Raw genomic sequence first — 19,152 nt, forward strand, 5'->3', positions numbered from 1 at the left:
ACCAAGGACTGTTATTGTCACCCCACCCACCCACCCACCCACCTCGGCACACATACCCACAACCTCCACCCCACATCTACTTCCAATTTCTGTAGTTAAACACAATGGGTATCAATCCTATATCAGTGCTACTTGCCCCGTACGAAACTGTGTCCCAGGGCCCTTGACTCTTTCAACTTCATATTTTACCCAGAGGCTGAATCCTGAAAGTTATCTTAGTCCTTTCTCTCTCCCTCGCTCTTTTTAGTCCTCTCTCCCTCTCTATTCCTCTCTCTCTTCTTTCTCTCTTCTGTCTTTTTTCTCTTTGTCTTCCTCCTTTCTCTCCCTCCCTCTCTTCTTCTCTTGTCTTTTTCTTTCTTTCTCTTATTCTTTCTTCCTCCTTTCTCTCCCCCTCCCCTCTCTCTCCCCCTCCCCTCCCTCTCTCTCTCTCTCTTCTCTCTCATCAGGCTGCATGATGGCCCTATAAAACTGACATAAAAAACATGACCCTTGTTAGTTTCTTCAAACACTTTTTAAATTCCCTTCTTTTGATTTTTGGCCCTAATGTGTTAGTTTCACACCTTGGTAATAGCACCACTGTTTAATATCAGTAAATGAATGATTTGTGTCAACTATTTTCACAGCTCTCCTGATCAATTACTCTATTGTTTCACATCTTGAATCAACACATCCCGTTTACATCAGGTGAGTGAGTGTCACTGATCAATATTCAGGCAGCCAGGCTTGAAGGAACATCGTGGCAAAAACTCCCGCGCATGTTCGTCCCACCCACCCAGTGAAGCCTATTCATTGACCTGCGTCAGACCTGGGTTCATTAACGCTGGCCAGATGCAGTGTGCCTGATATTGCTGGGCTTGCTCCATATCAGACATCTGAGAGATTGTTTTATAAGCTGGATCGTGTTTCCTAATTATTGCATGAGGAGAAACTTCCTCCTTTTGTTCAATGGATGGAGTTGAAATTGCTCAGGCTTTTTTCCGATTCTGGTAATTGGACATGGATGCTTGTGTATGTATCACCCAGGAGTGCCAAGCTTCTCTCGGGTACCGAAGACTAAATGAAGAGTAACTTTATCGTATCACCATGGTTACGGTTTTGTGATTGGATGAGGATATGTTGGATGTACTTAATTGTGTCTGTCGAGTAACAGGAATTCACAAGGAAGCGAAAAAAGCAACACTTACTGAGTATGTATGTTTTAATGTTTAAGTTTCGATTGTTTTTCTCACACCTATACAGTTCCAAGCAGTTTGATTGGATATTAAGTTTAGAGTAGTCTGAACTCATTTGTAAAATGAAGTTGGTGGTGGAAGCAGTATTGCATGAATAAAGTTAATAAAGAATTTGGTGGAAACTGTCGTGATGACATTGAAAGAAGTGATCGATAAGTATGTCGGGGACTTTATATTTTAGATTGCACAGAAAACCAGAGGGTGCCCTGACAACCATTGTTGTCATGGTTATGTACAATTATGTTGTACATTGTTGACTTATACTGTATTTGTGACCTGTCTCAACATGATTAGAAAAACAAACCAGCCTCTGTGCGAAAAACAGCTCAAAGGAACCATCTGTAGATACATAAAACATTAGGTTCCAGTGTTTGAAATAATCTTAAAACCCAACAAGACAGTCGGGCGCTCAGGTGAACCATGAGTATTGCCTGCCCATCTTCAAAGATCCCCCCCCCCCCCCCCCCCATTAAGACATTATAAATATTGAAAAATCGCAAAAACTAAGAGATATGTCTTGTCTTGATTCAGTATCAAGGATGCAAACAATGATTGGAAAGTCTACAAGGAGTTATTATAAAACTGATAAATATGCATTCTTAAAATTATCTGGCGGACAGGTGGAGGAAAATTTCATGCAGCCAGACATAAGAGAAACCAGGCATAGGCAGGCTGGACTAACACCTCGTCTCTGAAATGAACATATCTTACAGAAAAAAACAGTTGTTAAATTTTCTTGACAAAAATATAATAAAAAGGAGCCCAGAGACTCGCTTAAATTTCAGATACTGCAGTAATCTGGTCTTGTCAAACATTATAGACTTGCATTGTCTATACTGGATATATTTGTATCAGGGTCTGTATGACAGACTAAGGGCAGGCGGATCTACAGGCAGTTATTTTGGACACTGTTAGGTTCAACCCTGAGCACGTCAGGTTAGCTGAGGTCAGTTGATAAACAGCAGCGTCTGCCCACTTCATGAATGTCTCAGCCTAGCTTCAGAAGAACAGTGCAGTCCCAGAGATGACCCATTCCAGATTGGCCTTATCTCGGCCACAGTGTCTGCACTCCACACATTCCGTACCCAGTGCTCCAAGTTAGGATGGAAGCACAGGGCGCTTCTCAAGGGACAGAGTGGTTGTGTCTATGACTTCAGTTTCTTCCTTATATCTGTATTGACATAAAGATACGAAGACATGACGATTGTTTGGGATGACAATTGTTTGTGACGTTTCAGCGGGACTTCTTCCCTCTTCATCAGGTATAGTTCAACTTGACATGAGTATAGGCCTTTGGATTTTAAAGTAATTTTTCGGCCTCTTTTTGGATCATAAGGTCTAAATGAGGAAATGTTTTTTACAGATTGGCATCACTTTGAGGCTTGCTGGGAGTTTTTATGTCCGGTACTATTTTGTTGAAATTGTTTAATTTCCTGCATTGTTTAATTCAGTGTTGGTTTCATCCCTTGATGAGCACTGTGGTGTGGACGGTAGCATGGTAGGTTATTGTCGCGACTAAAGCTCAATGTTATGATTATTTTGTTGTTTGGTTGTTTATGGAAATATATTTTGTTCTACAATGTCGGTGGTTGCAAAAACAAATCTCTTGACTGCCCTCATGAGGCAGATGAATGTCGCCATTTTCCCACCTAAACATGCTAAATGACTGCACAGGTGGATTTGGATATGGAAGGGCAGTAACTGTATGTCTATTTCGCTTCAAATTTTGTGACGTGCACGGGTGGCCTAGTCGTCTAAGGTGCTGCAATTCCTGCATCACTTCGGGCTTTCCTCCCACATGAAGCTAACATGCCTAACATAACTGGAATAATGTTAAAATCGGTGTTAAACCCAACTCACTCACTCACTCACTCAAACTTTGCGGTTAACACTTCACTATGTGTTTCATATTTCGCAATGAATCCTCCTTTCAACACAAACTAATATTTCATGTTAACTTATTTCTAGACATGTTAGAGTCAGTGGTTTTATAACAATATCTGAAAAGTCATTTTGATTTGATTTTAAAGTTGCTATGTTTCTCTAATCTGTAAACCAAAACATAAAAGATTAAATGCCTAAGGCCACGCTTTTTTAATTTTTAGGATTGCGGATTTTTCAGCCCAAAATCCAGGGTTGGAGGAGGGGAAAAAAAATTCATAAAGAAGCCAAGATGCATTTTTTTTGCATCTGGCATACCTTATGAACATATTCTGTGCTCAAAAGACCGCCATTTGTGAAGATAAAGCCCCTTGTAACAATACAAATTCTACAACTTACAACATGGACAATTGTCAAGGGAGGCTATTCGTGTTCGGCTTCGAGATCAACAAAGATCGATTATGTGTCTCTTTTCTAGTTTACAATGGTAAATTCATATGTTTTTTATTAAAAGGCTTTCGGCGGGGGAAAAAAAATGGAAATCTGATTTTTTTTGTTTACATTTTCTCAAAAATTAGAGTTGGTGTGTCTGTGATCCGAAAAATATAAAACGCCTGGCCTAACTATGAAAAAATTCAGTTTCATTTTATGTATTTTTTACGTCCATCCTGCCTTGACATGTTTGACATGTCTGATATGATTAATGACAGGGTCAGTGTCTTCTCACCCTTAACTTGGCCTGTGTTTTTATTGCTTGTTGATTTGACCGAACTTTGTGGCCCTATACTGTAAGGTATGCTTTGGTCACTGTTCTACCAACCACTAAACAGCCTGGGTCGTCTGTTGTGTCAAGGGAGTACAGTAGAAATTTGTTCTCTTTGTAAGTGGACCAGTCCTTCGGGGATCTTGGGTAAGAATGGATCCTCAGCAGCCTATGTTGTGAAGGTCCTGGTTAGAATCGGTCTTCAGCAAGTGGTGACTGATGGAAGGGGTGTGATGAGGCTTAGTGACTTGGTTACATAACTATCAGCTGTGAGTGAGTGAGTTGGGTTTAACGCCGCTTTTAACAGTATTCCAGTCATATCGCGGCATGTCAGCTTAATGTGGGAGGAAAGCCCGAAGTGATGCAGGTCTCAGATGTTTACCACTTCGGTGAAACCCACGAGCACGGGTATGGTGCTGAAAAACCTAGAAACATAATCGGGGCGAACCGGGATTCGAACCCACAATCATAGTTTTCTGGCGTGCCTAAGGGACGCAACTCTGCACAGCGAATCGCGGCGCCTTAGACGACTAGGCCACCCGTGCCCCCCCCATCAGCTGTGTATTATTGGTGACAAGTTTGTTTGTTGTTTAGTGCTGCACTCAACAATATTCCAGCTGTATGACAGCAGTCTATAAATCATCAAGCCTGGACCAGACAATCCAGTGATTGATATCATGAGCATTGTTCTACGCAATTGGGATACGATGACGGGCATCAACCGAGTCACATGCCTGACCACCCGATCCCGTTAGTCGCCCGATCAAGCGGAAATAAAGACTGACATCATTAGATTTAAACTGCATATTTCTTTCAGAACGTCAGAGGTGGTTTTTCCTGTAATTTTTGATGTGATACTGTGGTCTCACCTGGTGTGTGACCACCAATGCGTGATCAATCAATACTATAAATTTACTTTTGGTTTGTACTGAGAAATAAGTGGGGTAGCCTTCTGGTTAAAGGGTTTGCTTGACAGCAATCAGTTCCCCACATGGGTACAGTGTATGAAGCCCTTTAAGAATATTGCTAAACACAGTGTGAAACCATATGTCACTCACTCACTCACTCACTCACTCACTTACTGTGTAAGATTCGACTAACCGGGTCCGGAGGTCAGGCTTGCTGACTTGTTGTTGATGCATGTCATCACATCCCAATTGCGTGGATCGATGCTTATGATGTCAATCACTGGATTGTCTGGTCCAGGCTTGATGATTTATAGACTGCGTTAGAAAAAAACCCAAACCAAACCAAACTACTCTCACTCACTCACTCCAACTAAATAGACTTTGACACAAATATTCTTTCAGTTGCCTGAAGGAAATATGCAAGCAGCATTAATGGGTTTTTACTTCGTGAGAGAATGTACCCGGAGCTATTGTTTATGTTAAGTTGTTTGATGTCGTTTGTTTGACATCTTCATTGTGTAAATAAACAAGGATCACGATGTTTGTATACACGACACAACAAACACCAGGGATTTATCTATCACCTAACTAACTGCCCTTGGTAGGTGAGTTGGGGAAAAATATAATTTTGTTTATGCAGCTTGTGAATAGTTTTTATTTTCCTAAATTCCCATGTATTTTGACATGGTAGCATTGCATTCAGTGCAGTAGTGTCAAACTAAGCATGTCCTTTGTCCTGTTGTCATCACAACATCAGTCACCTCAACCTCTACATGGCTGTAACTCCAGTTTCAACGGTAACGTGTGTGACATCATTTGAGAAATACAGAAAATACGAACTGTAAGTTTCTGAAAAATATGCACATAGGAGAAATTCGCTGTCAAAAACAGAATATATTGCTCAAATTTTGCGCATTTTTCTCCAATTTGGACCGATTATTATTATTCTTATGATATTTTTTCATGTCATTCAATAATGGTCAATAATGTGCTTAATTTTGTTTTATTTTCATAAGTAACACTTGTAGAGAAGTTTTTGTGCTACATGCAGTAATCAGGGGTCCATTGACAGGTAGTCAGGGTCCTGTTTCACGTACACGTTCAGTCATCTCTTGTCCAATTTGGGGGCACGGGTGGCCCAGTCGTCTAGGGCGCTGCGATTCGCTATGCAGAGTTGCGTCCCTTGAGCACAGCAGAAACCTATGATTGTGGGTTTGAATCCTGGTTTGACCCGATTATGTTTCTGGGTTTGTCAGCACCATACCCGTGCTCGTGGGTTTCACCGAAGTGGTAAACGCCTTAGACCTGCATCACTTCAGGCTTTCCTCCCACATTAAGCTGACACGCTGTGATATAACTGGAATAATGTTAAAAGCGGCGTTAAGCCCAACTCACTCACACAAACTCTTGTCCAATTTGGGAATTGTTACCAACATGTGCGGCTGTGAGTCTTTGGGTTGAATGGGAATCTCACTTTTCAAAAGTGTCACAACTGGGACGACATGATAATTAAAATTGCTTAGCAAACTTGCCAAACTGAGTGATAGTTAAGGTTATAAGGACTAGAGAGGACTAGAGAGGCGGTGCTAAAAGCGGCGTAAAACCATACTCACTCACTCACTCACTATAAGGAGTAGTAGACGAGAACTGTTAGTTTCTGCCACTTCAATTGCTATCAACAAGTATTTTTGTGTATTTCAAATCTAAATGTTATTTTAAGCGGCACAAATACTGAATGATTGTGAGGCTTCATATGATAAATCCAAAGTATCGATCAGTACTAGTTTGAAGACTCAATGTCCAGATAATTAAGCAATTTATGAATCAATATCTATCAATTTCGACTGATGTGTGTCATTATATTGTCAGTGAAACTAATATTATGTTGTGTCTGTTCATACTGCATTTCAACCTTGCTATTTACTAATGGTGGTGTTTGGCGGTATTTATGTTTTGGTATTTGATGTTGTCATCGATTTATTACTGTCAGTCCATGAAGACCTGTGATGTATTGAAAGTTTGATCAGTCGGTGCACCTCTACTGACTGAACCAGTTATGGCCTTGTATGGAGCAGTTGTGGCAACAGTGTGGGAATTGATCATGGTGTACAAAGAATATGGTGTACAAGGATGAGGGTGTACAAGGATTATAGTGTACAAGGATTACTGTGTACAAGGACGATTTTGTACCAAGGATGACGGTATGAAAAGGATGATTGTGTTCAACGATGACGGTGTACAAGGATGACAGTTTACAAGGATGATATGGATGATATGTGTACAAGGATGATGGTGTACAAGGATGATTGTGTTCAAGGATGATACGGATGATATTTGTACGAGGATGACAATGTGAAAGGATGACGGTGTACAAGGATGATTGTGTTCAAGGATGATACGGATGATATTTGTACGAGGATGACAATGTGAAAGGATGACGGTGTACAAGGATGACAGTTTACAAGGATGATATGGATGATATGTGTACAAGGATGATGGTGTACAAGGATGATTGTGTTCAAGGATGATTGTGTTCAAGGATGATACGGATGATATTTGTACAAGGATGACAATGTAAAAGGATGACTGTGTACAAGGATGATTGTGTTCAAGGATGATACGGATGATATTTGTACAAGGATGACAATGTGAAAGGATGACGGTGTACAAAGGTGACAGTTTACAAGGATGATATGGATGATATTTGTACAAGGATGACAATGTGAAAGGATGACGGTGTACATGGATGCTTAATATGGTCTGCTCAGGTGTATGATAGATCCCTGTAAATGTCAGTTTGGGGCAGATCTACAATCAATTTATTATTAGCTTGTGACGGGGGAAGTGTGCAAAGTTTGAGCGTTTAAGTTCAGTAAGATGGCTAACAGTGATTACTGATATATTTAGCTACATTACTAAGTTTAGACCCCAATTAAACTAAATATTCCACATTGCTAATGCTTCAATTTGGGGTGGACATTTCTGGTTTGGGACATATTTTTATTCATGTAAATTAAGCGATATTAAAGGGTGGGATTAGTTTTTAAGGATATATTTTAATTGGAAAGTGAATAGATTTGTAAAGCTTGTGACCAAAGGAGCAATGGCAGGGTCGAACCACTACCCTGTCCACTGGACAAAGCCCAGGTTACAAATGATTGGGGCCAGGAATGATTTATACAGAGCTGCAGATAAGCAGCGGGTTTGCGTCACATACACACAGTAAATCACTATAACCCAATTCAACCATGAGTTGCTTCGTGCAAATATGCATAACACGGTAAAGAATAGATGAAAAACACTATGTACTTAGCCAGGGTAGCCTTTTTCGCTTGCTTACATGAATATGTTTATTTACTGATCGAATGCAGGCATCACATATATATATACTTTGTTGGGTGATAACTGCAATATGTCCAATTTGAAATAGTCCAAACTGGTCAGTTTTAATTTGCCAAACGGATATTTTCGGGAAAGTACTTGCCAGATATTAAAACCTCAGACCCATATGATGTGGACCGGATTGCATAAACAATCGATATATAGGTGCAGCTAGACTGACATGTGTTTTTGTTGTTGATTCGTGTATATGCGACATAAAGGGGTGATCGAGCGCTATTGGTCAACATCATATGCGCTGTAAATAAAACTACAGATGATAAACTTCAATTGGTCAATAAAAATGTGAAATTTAAGATAAAATATCAGTAGACATGATGATTCGCCATTAAAATTGTTTTTCCAGTTCTGCTATGCATTGTTTTATAGGCAGAAATTAAGATTACTGAGTATAAGCAGGTTTTGGTTTGGTTTGGTTTGTTTGTTTCTGTAAATAATCGGGTCTGGACCAGACAATCCAGTGATTAATATCATGAGCATCGATCCACGCAATTGGGATCAATGACATGCATCAACCAAGTCAGTGAGCCTGACCACCTGACCACTTTGTCGCCTTTTACGACAAGCATAGTCACCTTTTATGGCAAGCATGGGTCGCTGAAGACCTATTCTACCCCGGAATCTACACGGGTCTTAAGAGTATAAGCAGGGATCAGCAATCACGTGCCAATCTGCTGGTGATTCAGTCACAAAATAGACAATTATATAACTTCATAGAGTTTTGATGCAACGATCGGAGGAATTGTATTTGAAACTGTTAGTTTATCCATCTCATATATAAGAATGGAGATATATACTCCTCAAAAGAAGTTAAAGAATGCTAAATTTTTTCATATAACTACAGCTTATATGTCATACCTAGCCAGATAAACTATGGTCACTTGTCAAATTTGGGGTTCTTTTACTTCTTTTGAGTAGTATAATCACCGGATGTTGAAGATGAGGCTGCTGGGGATCCAGACCTCACTGAATGTATCATGATTATATGAATTGTGTGTTGGAGATAATTTGACACGCCTCGTGTTGCTGTCAGACTGGATGATCCCTCCTGTCAGCTGTTTTCAGGGCCCTGCTGTCACTCAATATGAAGTGATGACAGTTGTAGCTTTTGAAAGTAATTCTTGTTTTCATTTCAGGATGTCCCATGCATTGTTTTCAGGCTTATATGAAGTTGTTTATAATCCATCCTGAATACTTTTTATAGCTTAGAACAGAATCTGTTTTTAAACTAGCATAAGGTTTGAAAGACAATTGTCAGCCATGTTTGCGATTCTTGTCCTCTTGTGAAGGTAGTGAGGTGAGGTGAAATTGGGTTTAACTCTGCGTCCAAGATTATTGCACTTATATAGCCGTGTGTGTGTGTGTGTGTGTGTGTGTGTGTGTGTGTGTGTGTGTGTGTGTGTGTGTGTGTGTGTGTGTGTGTGTGTGTGTGTGTGTGTGTGTGTGTGTGTGTGTGTGTGTGTGTGTGTGTGATTGTACTAGTCCGGACTGATCCCGATTTATAGTGCTAGCTCACTGAGATACCATGCCGCAGTTTAACATGAATACCCCACTCAGACATAGTATAGTGACTCCGAGCCGACCAGTCCTTGTTTTAGCCCCTTAATGCCAAACGCCAGACAGGGTAAAAACAAGTACCATCTTTTAACGTCTTTTGGTATGACGTGGCCGTGGATCGAACCCCGGACCTTCTGCTCTCCGTGCGGATGCTTTACCAGTAGACCATGGAAGCGGTCGTCTTTTGTGAAGGAAGTTTCACAGTAAATAATGGATAGTGGACCTCCACAAACATCTTTTGATATCAAATAGCACATTTGTAACTCAAATCAACAATTTCCCATTCAATCTGGCGTACAACTGTAATGAGGAATGTAAATAATCATTTCAACAGAATTTGCTTAAAAGTTCAAGATTTCTGGTCAGAATTTTAATTTTACATTTTTTAAACTTTAATTTGAAAAAATAAATAAAATATTTTCAGAAGCCAAAGGCATGCAAGGGTCCAATTAAGCTCCATTAAATAAAGATTTTAGTGAAGTGTTTCTGAAAAATCACAATATGAAGACTGACAGTTTACCTTTGTGTGTCAAATAGACAACAACGTTTACCTGAGGAAGAGCATTTACGGATGTCAACTTCTTTATTATGTGGAAGACAACATTTTCATGGTTTTGGAGTATATACTTTACTCCTTCATCACATGATTGAGTAAGTATAATCCGAAACATTGTGTCCTTCATTATAAAAGAAGTTGACATCCATAAACTCTCTTCCTGATGTGTATCACTTCTAAATGCCATCCAAAGACTTGATAAAACTTTTTCCGGTTTTAAAATACCTATGGATATTTTTATACATTATATATGTTTAACAAAGATTATATCCCATTATCAACAATTATTTCGAAATCTGTTGCCGTGGAGCTAAACTGTTTATTTTGTTAGATGTTATGAAGCCATGACGAGCAGGAACTGCATGTATAACTGGACCTTGGCTCTTCAAACCGGCTCCTCCGTTCAACGACACCATTCACACCAGAGTTTAGTGTGTACTGACACCTGTGTCGTGTAAAAATGTGTCGCCCTGGTGTTAGTGTGTGTAGTCACATGATGTTGTCTCATGTCCTGGGCCGTCTCACCTCCGTTTCGCCCCCGTCATCATCAGCATCTCCACCACAGCACCATCACCTACGCTGTTGTCAAATGTTTGTTGTCTTCTTTTGCTGTGAGCAAATACACTCAGCCTGGCTGTTTTGTTACCTGTGTGGACAAGACAATTTATACCACCTTGAGTGCTAACCCTACAGGTATTTCTGTCACTTCATACATTTGTGCCATTGATTTTTTAATTCTCTCAATATGAGCTGAATTAGATGTTTTTACAGACAGTTTACTCCTAGTTTTATTGCTGATAAACCCTTACTAATTTATCAATTCTCACTAATTACTTTTATTGCAATGTTTTGAGGTTGAATTCACTTAAAATTGTGACATTTTGAACACTTTCTATTATGAAGAGATAATATGACCATTATTACTGCAGTATCACATGGTACCAAGCAAGTACCGTGTTCGACGTTATAAGCGCCTACGGTGATATTTGCTAATATATTGGCTAGTGAACAATCCCAATTAGCACCTCTTCCGATTGATCAATGTACACAACACTTATTTATTCGCGTGTAATACACACTCATGTCTTATATGAACCCTTAATTATGGACAATTTAAGTCTGGAAAAATATATCTGTCGTGAATAATATGCACAGACTTTTCTTTTGTATCATTTCAGGTACATAAACCGAAAAACTCAACGATCTTTTTTTTCACCAAAATTATATTCTAATAAGAGCCCCTATTTCTAATTTTGAGCCCTGAACGCTTATTACGTCGAATACGGTATTGAAATATGATCCAACAGTGTCGCCATGGCAACACAATACTGAACATCCTTTACGGCATGGCATGATAATCAACACATTTATTCGGTAGTGAGCAGGAAAATCCCATACATTAAAAATCAAATAGATGCTATTACTAGTGGTAATTTCTCAGTATCTGCGTTTGTATAGATAAAAGGAAACATTAAAGTGAATCAGAAATTGCTTCCTAACTACCCAACCAGACAATGGTGAGGTAATAAACAGTCCAGGCTTTTATCGTGGTGGCTGAGAGCTCATTGTAACCATTCTGCCAGTGTTATTTTGAAAGAGATGACACTGTGCATGGTTTTCATTCGAACATAAGTCAGACATAATTGGTTCTAATTTATGGATTCGAGGTTGGGGATGGATTCTTTCGTTGTTAAAATATTTATGTCATGTATATGTTGATATACATGATATAATAAACAGTAGGTTGGTTTCCTTGAAATGGATAAAAAACCCTAGGCTGTTTTGTACAAATTGGACAATCATTGTTAGGTAAATGCCATTTTACTAAGGATATGTATGACATGTATAGTGGTACACTCAACGAATGCAGGTACGATGTCAACTGAAAAGTGAAAATGCAAAATTCAAGTGCTAGTTTCTAAACTATCTGCCTAAACAGAATGAAGGAACATGCATTGATGGAATATTGCAATATAATTATGTTATATTGTTTGAAATTGATGATTCATAGTTGTCTAGCCAAAGTTTTGAGGAACCAGTTTTGGTTTCTGAAAAAAAACAGTGATTTATCTGGACCGGATTAGAGGTCGATATTTGTCCCTAGGTCGGCAGCAAATGTCAGTCATAATTCCCAAATTGGAATTAGATATGGGATTGGAATTCATGGGATATTATATTATTATATTTATGACTACTGTTATGGCTTCTTGAGGTGACCTGGATTTCACTGACAACGGGATCAATATAGGAGAAGAGGCTACAATGCTAATAGTTGAACATTATTGCATTGGATTCAATGTTAAAATTAAATGTTAAATTACCTTTCAATCTAGGAAAAAAAACCCTATATTTGTTTTCCAGTTTTAAATGTATAAGAAGTTTTCCCATTTTGCCTGCCAAGGGCACTTAGTTTATCCTAGATAAGTCCCTGAAAAATGTATTTATTCTCACTCACTCATCCACTCTCTCTCTCTGTCAGTTTATGTGATACTGAAATGAGTGAGTGACTGAGTATTGTTTTATGCCGCTTTTAGCAATATTCCAGCAAAATCGCAATGGGGGACACCAGAATTGGGCTTCACACTATACTGCAAGTGCTGTTATGATGATCATGAAGATGAAATTTCAATACTGACATATCAATTGTTCAATGTGACTTGTTATGATTTAACAATGAGTACGGTTATTGTACTATTCATAATGTAGCAATTCTAGGTTTCGAACCCCCAAGTAGCAGATCCTGGCACATGTAAGGGAAGTAAGTCTGTACCTTGATTTCAAGTGCCTTAGACCACAACTGTATCTTGTAATCATGGTGATCAGTTTCTTATAGCCGTAAGTTAAGCATTCAGAATGGACCCAAACCATTGTCTAATTAAATTTGTACGCAGCAAGGAAATGGTTTGGTATTTCAATCTCACCACAAATATTAAGTTGATACTTTAGCTTAGTAGCTTCCTTAACTGGGTGTTGACATACCTAAATGCTTCACAGTAGTGACTCGATGATGTCAACCAAACGACTTTAAAGGTGCAATGTCCAAAACATCAAACTAACATTTTCAGGATTCCCGGTATTTCATTCCATGTTGTCACTGGCTCCTGGGGCAGTGGAAATGTTTGCAAGTACAGACCACATAGACTATCTGGGACATCTTTTATCACACTGTAATTTTGAATATGCAGAAAGAACATTCGTCTGTTCTTTAAAGGCAGTGTTAAGTTAAATTAAATGCAACTTTTTTTTCATATTGGGTGCCTCAATGAAAATAAGATCTTTTGGCAAATATTCACATATGTTAATGAACATACACACACAGAAATACAGTGCATACCAACAGTGTATGATATGTTTGAATACCTTTAGTGATCACACATCACAACCTTGACTCACAAAGCTCAACCTTGATACACACAACACATCATTGACTCACATAATTCAAGATTGAGTCACACAACACAACCTTGACTCACACAACACAACCTTGTTTCAAAGTATACCTTGACTTGCACTGCTCAATCTTGACTCACAACAATCTCTTCACTGCGCAATATAACCTTGACTCACACAACACAACCTTGACTCACATAATTCAAGATTGAGTCACACAACACATCCTTGACTCACACAACACATCCTTTACTCACACAACACGTCCTTGACTCACACAACATCCTTGACTCACACAACACGTCCTTGACTCACAAACCACGTCCTTAACTCACACAACACATCCTTGACTCACATAATTCAAGATTGACTCACACAACACAACCTTGACTCACATAATTCAAGATTGAGTCACACAACACATCCTTGACTCACACTACACATCCTTGACTCACACTACACGTCCTTGACTCACACTACACGTCCTTAACTCACACAACACATCCTTGACTCACACTACACGTCCTTGACTCACACTACACGTCCTTGACTCACACTACACGTCCTTGACTCACACTACACGTCCTTAACTCACACAACACATCCTTGACTCACACTACACGTCCTTGACTCACACAACACATCCTTGACTCACACTACACGTCCTTGACTCACACTACACATCCTTGACTCACACTACACATCCTTGACTCACACTACACGTCCTTGACTCACACAACACATCCTTGACTCACACTACACGTCCTTGACTCACACTACACGTCCTTGACTCACACAACACATCCTTGACTCACACTACACGTCCTTGACTCACACAACACATCCTTGACTCACACTACACGTCCTTGACTCACACTACACGTCCTTGACTCACACTACACGTCCTTGACTCACACTACACGTCCTAACTCACACTACACGTCCTTGACTCACATGCGTGATTCTGTTCCAGGTGAAGCTAGCCTCCTGCAGGAGAAATGGGAAACTGTTTATCCAGAAAGGAGGACCTGGGCAAGTTGCCGCCCTCCATCAACCAACTGAATGGCGGTCCTGTCGACCACAGCAGTCCGCCAACCAGCCCTAATGATGTCAGCGTGGGCTTCAAGCGGGACCTGCCGCCACTGCCGCCATCAAAACGTGAGAAATGAATGATGCTAACAACATTATTAATGTGAAAATTAACTTAATTACAATGCCATAATGTATTAGCCAAAATAAGTGCATCAGGCGCTTTGAAAATTGACAACCAGACCCTTACATTATGTTTCAGAAATTGGCTTGGAGCCAGTTTTGTATAAGACAAAGGAATTCTCACTGTAAAGTTATAGAACCAATAATTTTTTCCAAGAATCTTAATCCTCAGAAACCATAAAAGCCACTTGGAAAGTATTTATGAAAAATGTTTTGCTCGGGAACTATTAAACTTGTTCAGAGTATGTAAGTGTAACCAAGCTGTTCTTTGTTTTATCCTGTTCACAGAGGTCATCAAATTCCTGGCTATGTATGATTTCGAGGGTATTAATGAAGATGACCTGTCCTTCAGGAAGGGGGATCGTCTGGAGATCGATGAAGCCAGGTGGGTGATCAGGATATGTACCTAGACTTGCCCAAGTTCTCTACCTTTCTATGTTACCTATTTAGGGCTGGGACTAGTCATAATTTGCTACCCAAGTCCCCAAACCCCTATTACCTGACCCTTTTGCATTCAAAATGGCTGCTTGGGAAATGTTTTCCCGGAGCCTTTGCAAAAAGTACTCAGATACACGTATAAAATGATCTGGACCTGCATACACTGAAGTTGCCTGATGCTTGTCTTAATTTAAGACCGGGTAGTCCTGTGGGTATCTGGGTCCTACTCACTAGTTAGTGGTATTTGGGATTGTCAGGGATCACATATCAGTTGGCTATATACGTTAGTTGGCTGTAGAGAGTTCGTTATGTACGTAAATTTTATATAATAATATATATGAGATAAATCAGGGCTTTTTAAACAGTTCGTCTTATCCGTGTTCTACTGGAAGTCCAGCCAAGCGTGAATGAAACAATACATTCATTGAAAGCTGAAAAGAATTCTTTCAAAATTATTCTTGAGAGTAATTTGATATGATCTGTTTTGCTTTGGCCAAGGCCAAGTTTACATTTACCAATGAGAAAAGAATAAAAGTCCCTCACTCCCTCACTCCTCATTCCCTCCCTCACTCACGCTCAATAGTCGATGTGGAGATAGATCGAAAGGATGAGGTATATGTATGCGTATCATGTGTGTGTTATCAGCTAATTTGAACCCCAAGGTATTTGTGTTCCAGTCAGAACAGTGACTGGTGGATAGCGACCAATGTGAAGACGGGGCACCAGGGCTACATCCCCAGCAACTACGTGTGCAAGGATGATGACTCCCCACAAGCACAAGAGTAAGTCGTCCACATTCATCCCTCCACTCACTGCAGTGTGGCAACATACTGAGGCCTTTAGCTTTGAGGTCTGTCTTGAAACGTCTTTGATTAAAGATTTTCCCTTGAAAAGGCCTTAAAAATGTATAACAATTCCTGAAACATAAGTAGTCTTCACACTTATAAACTAAACACTTTGACGAAAAGGATTTCTATACCAGCTATTTATAGTTAAGGCTAAAAATAATAATAGTCTTGATTCTCAGGCACCGCCTAAATCATCATAAAATCTGCCCACATTTTGTTTTTATTTCATTTTTAAAGGAATATAAAACTTGTAATACTTTAACACAGTGTGATCCAATATAGCACGCAGTTACTTCCCTTTACATGCGCACATGATTTACTGCGCATCTTGTATTATGGTCATGGCGGCGATAGGAGTTTGTATGCTTGTTTATGTAGGAAGGCCCTTTCCCAGGTTGATGGTACACAACTGTTTATTTGGTTCATAATAGTTTGAACAAGCAAAAAAACAAAACAAAACAAAACCACAGCCCACACTATATTTTCAAAAGTCATTGCCCGGGAACCAATTCATTAATTTTTTTAAGCCAAATAACCACTGAGTTATCTCCCTTGTGTTAAGCGCCGATGTGAATTTTCTACCAAATTGAACAGAAGAGTCTATACATACCACGCCTCCATAAGCAGATGGTGAGATGTTGCAAGGTGTAATCCATGGCCTTGACTGTTCCGGAAGGAGTAAAAAAAAAGGCTGGGGCGGTCGGGTAGCCTAGTGGTTAAAGCGTTCGCTTGTCACGCCGAAAACCCGGGTTCGATTCCCGACATGGGTACAATGGGTGCAGCCCATTTCTGGTGTCCCCCGCCGTGATATTGCTGGAATATTGCTGAGAGTATTTTGAAATATTGGACCCCTCCCTTTTAAAAATGCTGGAAGACTGTGATACTATAGCGACCAGCAATGCAAGATTAACAGTAGAAATATGAAAGAATTGGGTGTTCTCTTACACCTGTTGAATGGTATATTTCAATAATTCTCTCCCTGCTTTTACAGTTGGTGGTTTAATTTTGACCGCAAAGACTCCGACAAGATGCTGCTTCTCCCTGGTAACAAGGTTGGCACCTTCCTGGTCAGAGAGTCCACAGGTGAGGGTTCACATTGAACTAGTTAACCATGAGGGACCTTTACAGAGGTTAAAATACTATTGCCTGATGCCCGTGTCCAGTAGTCTTTACAAGCTGGGCAAGCCGATTCTTTACTGGTGTTGAACCATGGTTCAGAGCTTTGGAGTCATGAAATTTTACAAACCATTAAATAAAGAAAAGGGAAGTATTGGTTGATTCAGATCGTCGGCTTAGTCTTTTAGAAATGTGTGTCAGTATTGCTCCTGTTGTCATTGTTTCATCTATGCAGACATTTGTGTTGATGGGACGGGAAGACAGACACCCAGTCAAGTTCAGTTCATGTTGCAAGTGTAACAACCTCTTGACCTACCATCATGACCAGTACATATCTTTCGTTTGTTTGTTTATTTGTTGTTTAAGGCGGCCGGGTAGCCTAGTGGTTAAAGTGTTCGTTCGTCATGCTGAAGACCCAGGTTTGATTCCCCACATGGGTACAATGTGTGAAGCCAATTGCTGGGGTCCCCTGCCATGATATTGCTGAAATATTGCTAAGAGCAGCTTTAAGCCATACTCACTCACTCTTGTGACCCTCAGGGGCTTAAAGTGAAGTAGGGGCAGTGGGGTAGCCTGGTGGTTAAAGTGTCGTCTGGGCAGCCTGAAGACACGGGTTCGATTCCCCACATAGGCACAATGTGTGAAGCCTATTTCTGGTGTCCCCTGCTGTGATATTGCTGGAATATTGCTGAAAGCAGCGTAAAATCATATTCACTCACTCACTCATTAAGGTGAAGTACAGAGTTACATCCCTTTGCCATGTCAGGATCTGTTGCTTGTCCTTATTACAATCCTCTGCTCCTTTGGGTCTTCCTTGGACATTAATCTGATACAACAGACATTAATCTGATACAACAGACATTAATCTGACACAACAGACATAAATCTGATACAACGGACATTAATCTGACACAACAGACATTAATCTGATACAACAGACATTAATCTGACACAACAGACATTAATTGGACACAACAGGCATTAATCGGACATAACAGACATTGATCTGACACAACGGACATTAATTGGACACAACAGACATTAATCTGATACAATGGACATTGATCTGACACAACGGACATTAATCTGACACAACAGACATTAATCTGATACAACGGACATTGATCTGACACAACAGACATTAATCTGATACAACGGACATTGATCTGACACAACAGACATTAATCTGATACAACGGACATTAATCTGACACAACAGACATTAATCTGATACAACGGACATTAATCTGACACAACAGACATTGATCTGACACAACAGACATGAATTGGACACAACAGACATTAATCGGACATAACAGACATTAATTGGACACAACAGACATTAATCGGACACAACAGACATTAATCGGACATAACAGACATTAATCGTACACGACAGACATTAATCAGACATAACAGACATTAATTGGACACAACAGACATTAATCGGACACAACAGATATTAATCCGACATAACACACATTAACAAAACTCTGTGCAGTAGTGATTATTATTCAGTTGAATGATTTATGTTTCCTTGAATACGAACATGATTCTTCGCTGACATTGATTGCATGTGATGTTAATGCAGCAATATTTTGTTGAATCATGAATCATCATCAGAGCCCTAGGTTTTGTCTTTGTTTAAACATGTATTGTGAAGAAAATTATTTTTCCTGAAGACAGTCATGCATGAGTGTCAAGAAGCCCGGTATCAGTGATACAAGGTTCGGTTGCACTTCTCATTTCCCTATGAAGAAAGATATACAGAAAGTTGTATTTTGTAACATAAATAATTCCCTTCTGAATAATTGAAAGCCTTCTTCCTTAAGAAATTATTTCTTATCAAATGC

General features: G+C 39.7%; 1 protein-coding gene across 1 annotated transcript in view; it reads left to right on the forward strand.

The window, feature by feature from the left end:
- LOC139480331 (proto-oncogene tyrosine-protein kinase Src-like) overlaps positions 1 to 19,152 on the forward strand; it is a 62,403-nt gene that overhangs the window by 27,856 nt on the left and 15,395 nt on the right. Inside the window, exons 2-5 of the mRNA XM_071263393.1 lie at positions 14,660 to 14,844; positions 15,187 to 15,283; positions 16,014 to 16,118; positions 17,176 to 17,267. Of these exons, the coding sequence (XP_071119494.1) occupies positions 14,685 to 14,844; positions 15,187 to 15,283; positions 16,014 to 16,118; positions 17,176 to 17,267 (454 nt within the window). The 5' untranslated portion in view covers positions 14,660 to 14,684. The remainder of the gene's footprint in view (positions 1 to 14,659; positions 14,845 to 15,186; positions 15,284 to 16,013; positions 16,119 to 17,175; positions 17,268 to 19,152) is intronic.

This window comes from Haliotis cracherodii, unplaced genomic scaffold (genome assembly GCF_022045235.1).
Source record: "Haliotis cracherodii isolate W230 unplaced genomic scaffold, xgHalCrac1.p SCAF_4, whole genome shotgun sequence".
Classification (NCBI taxonomy): domain Eukaryota; kingdom Metazoa; phylum Mollusca; class Gastropoda; order Lepetellida; family Haliotidae; genus Haliotis; species Haliotis cracherodii.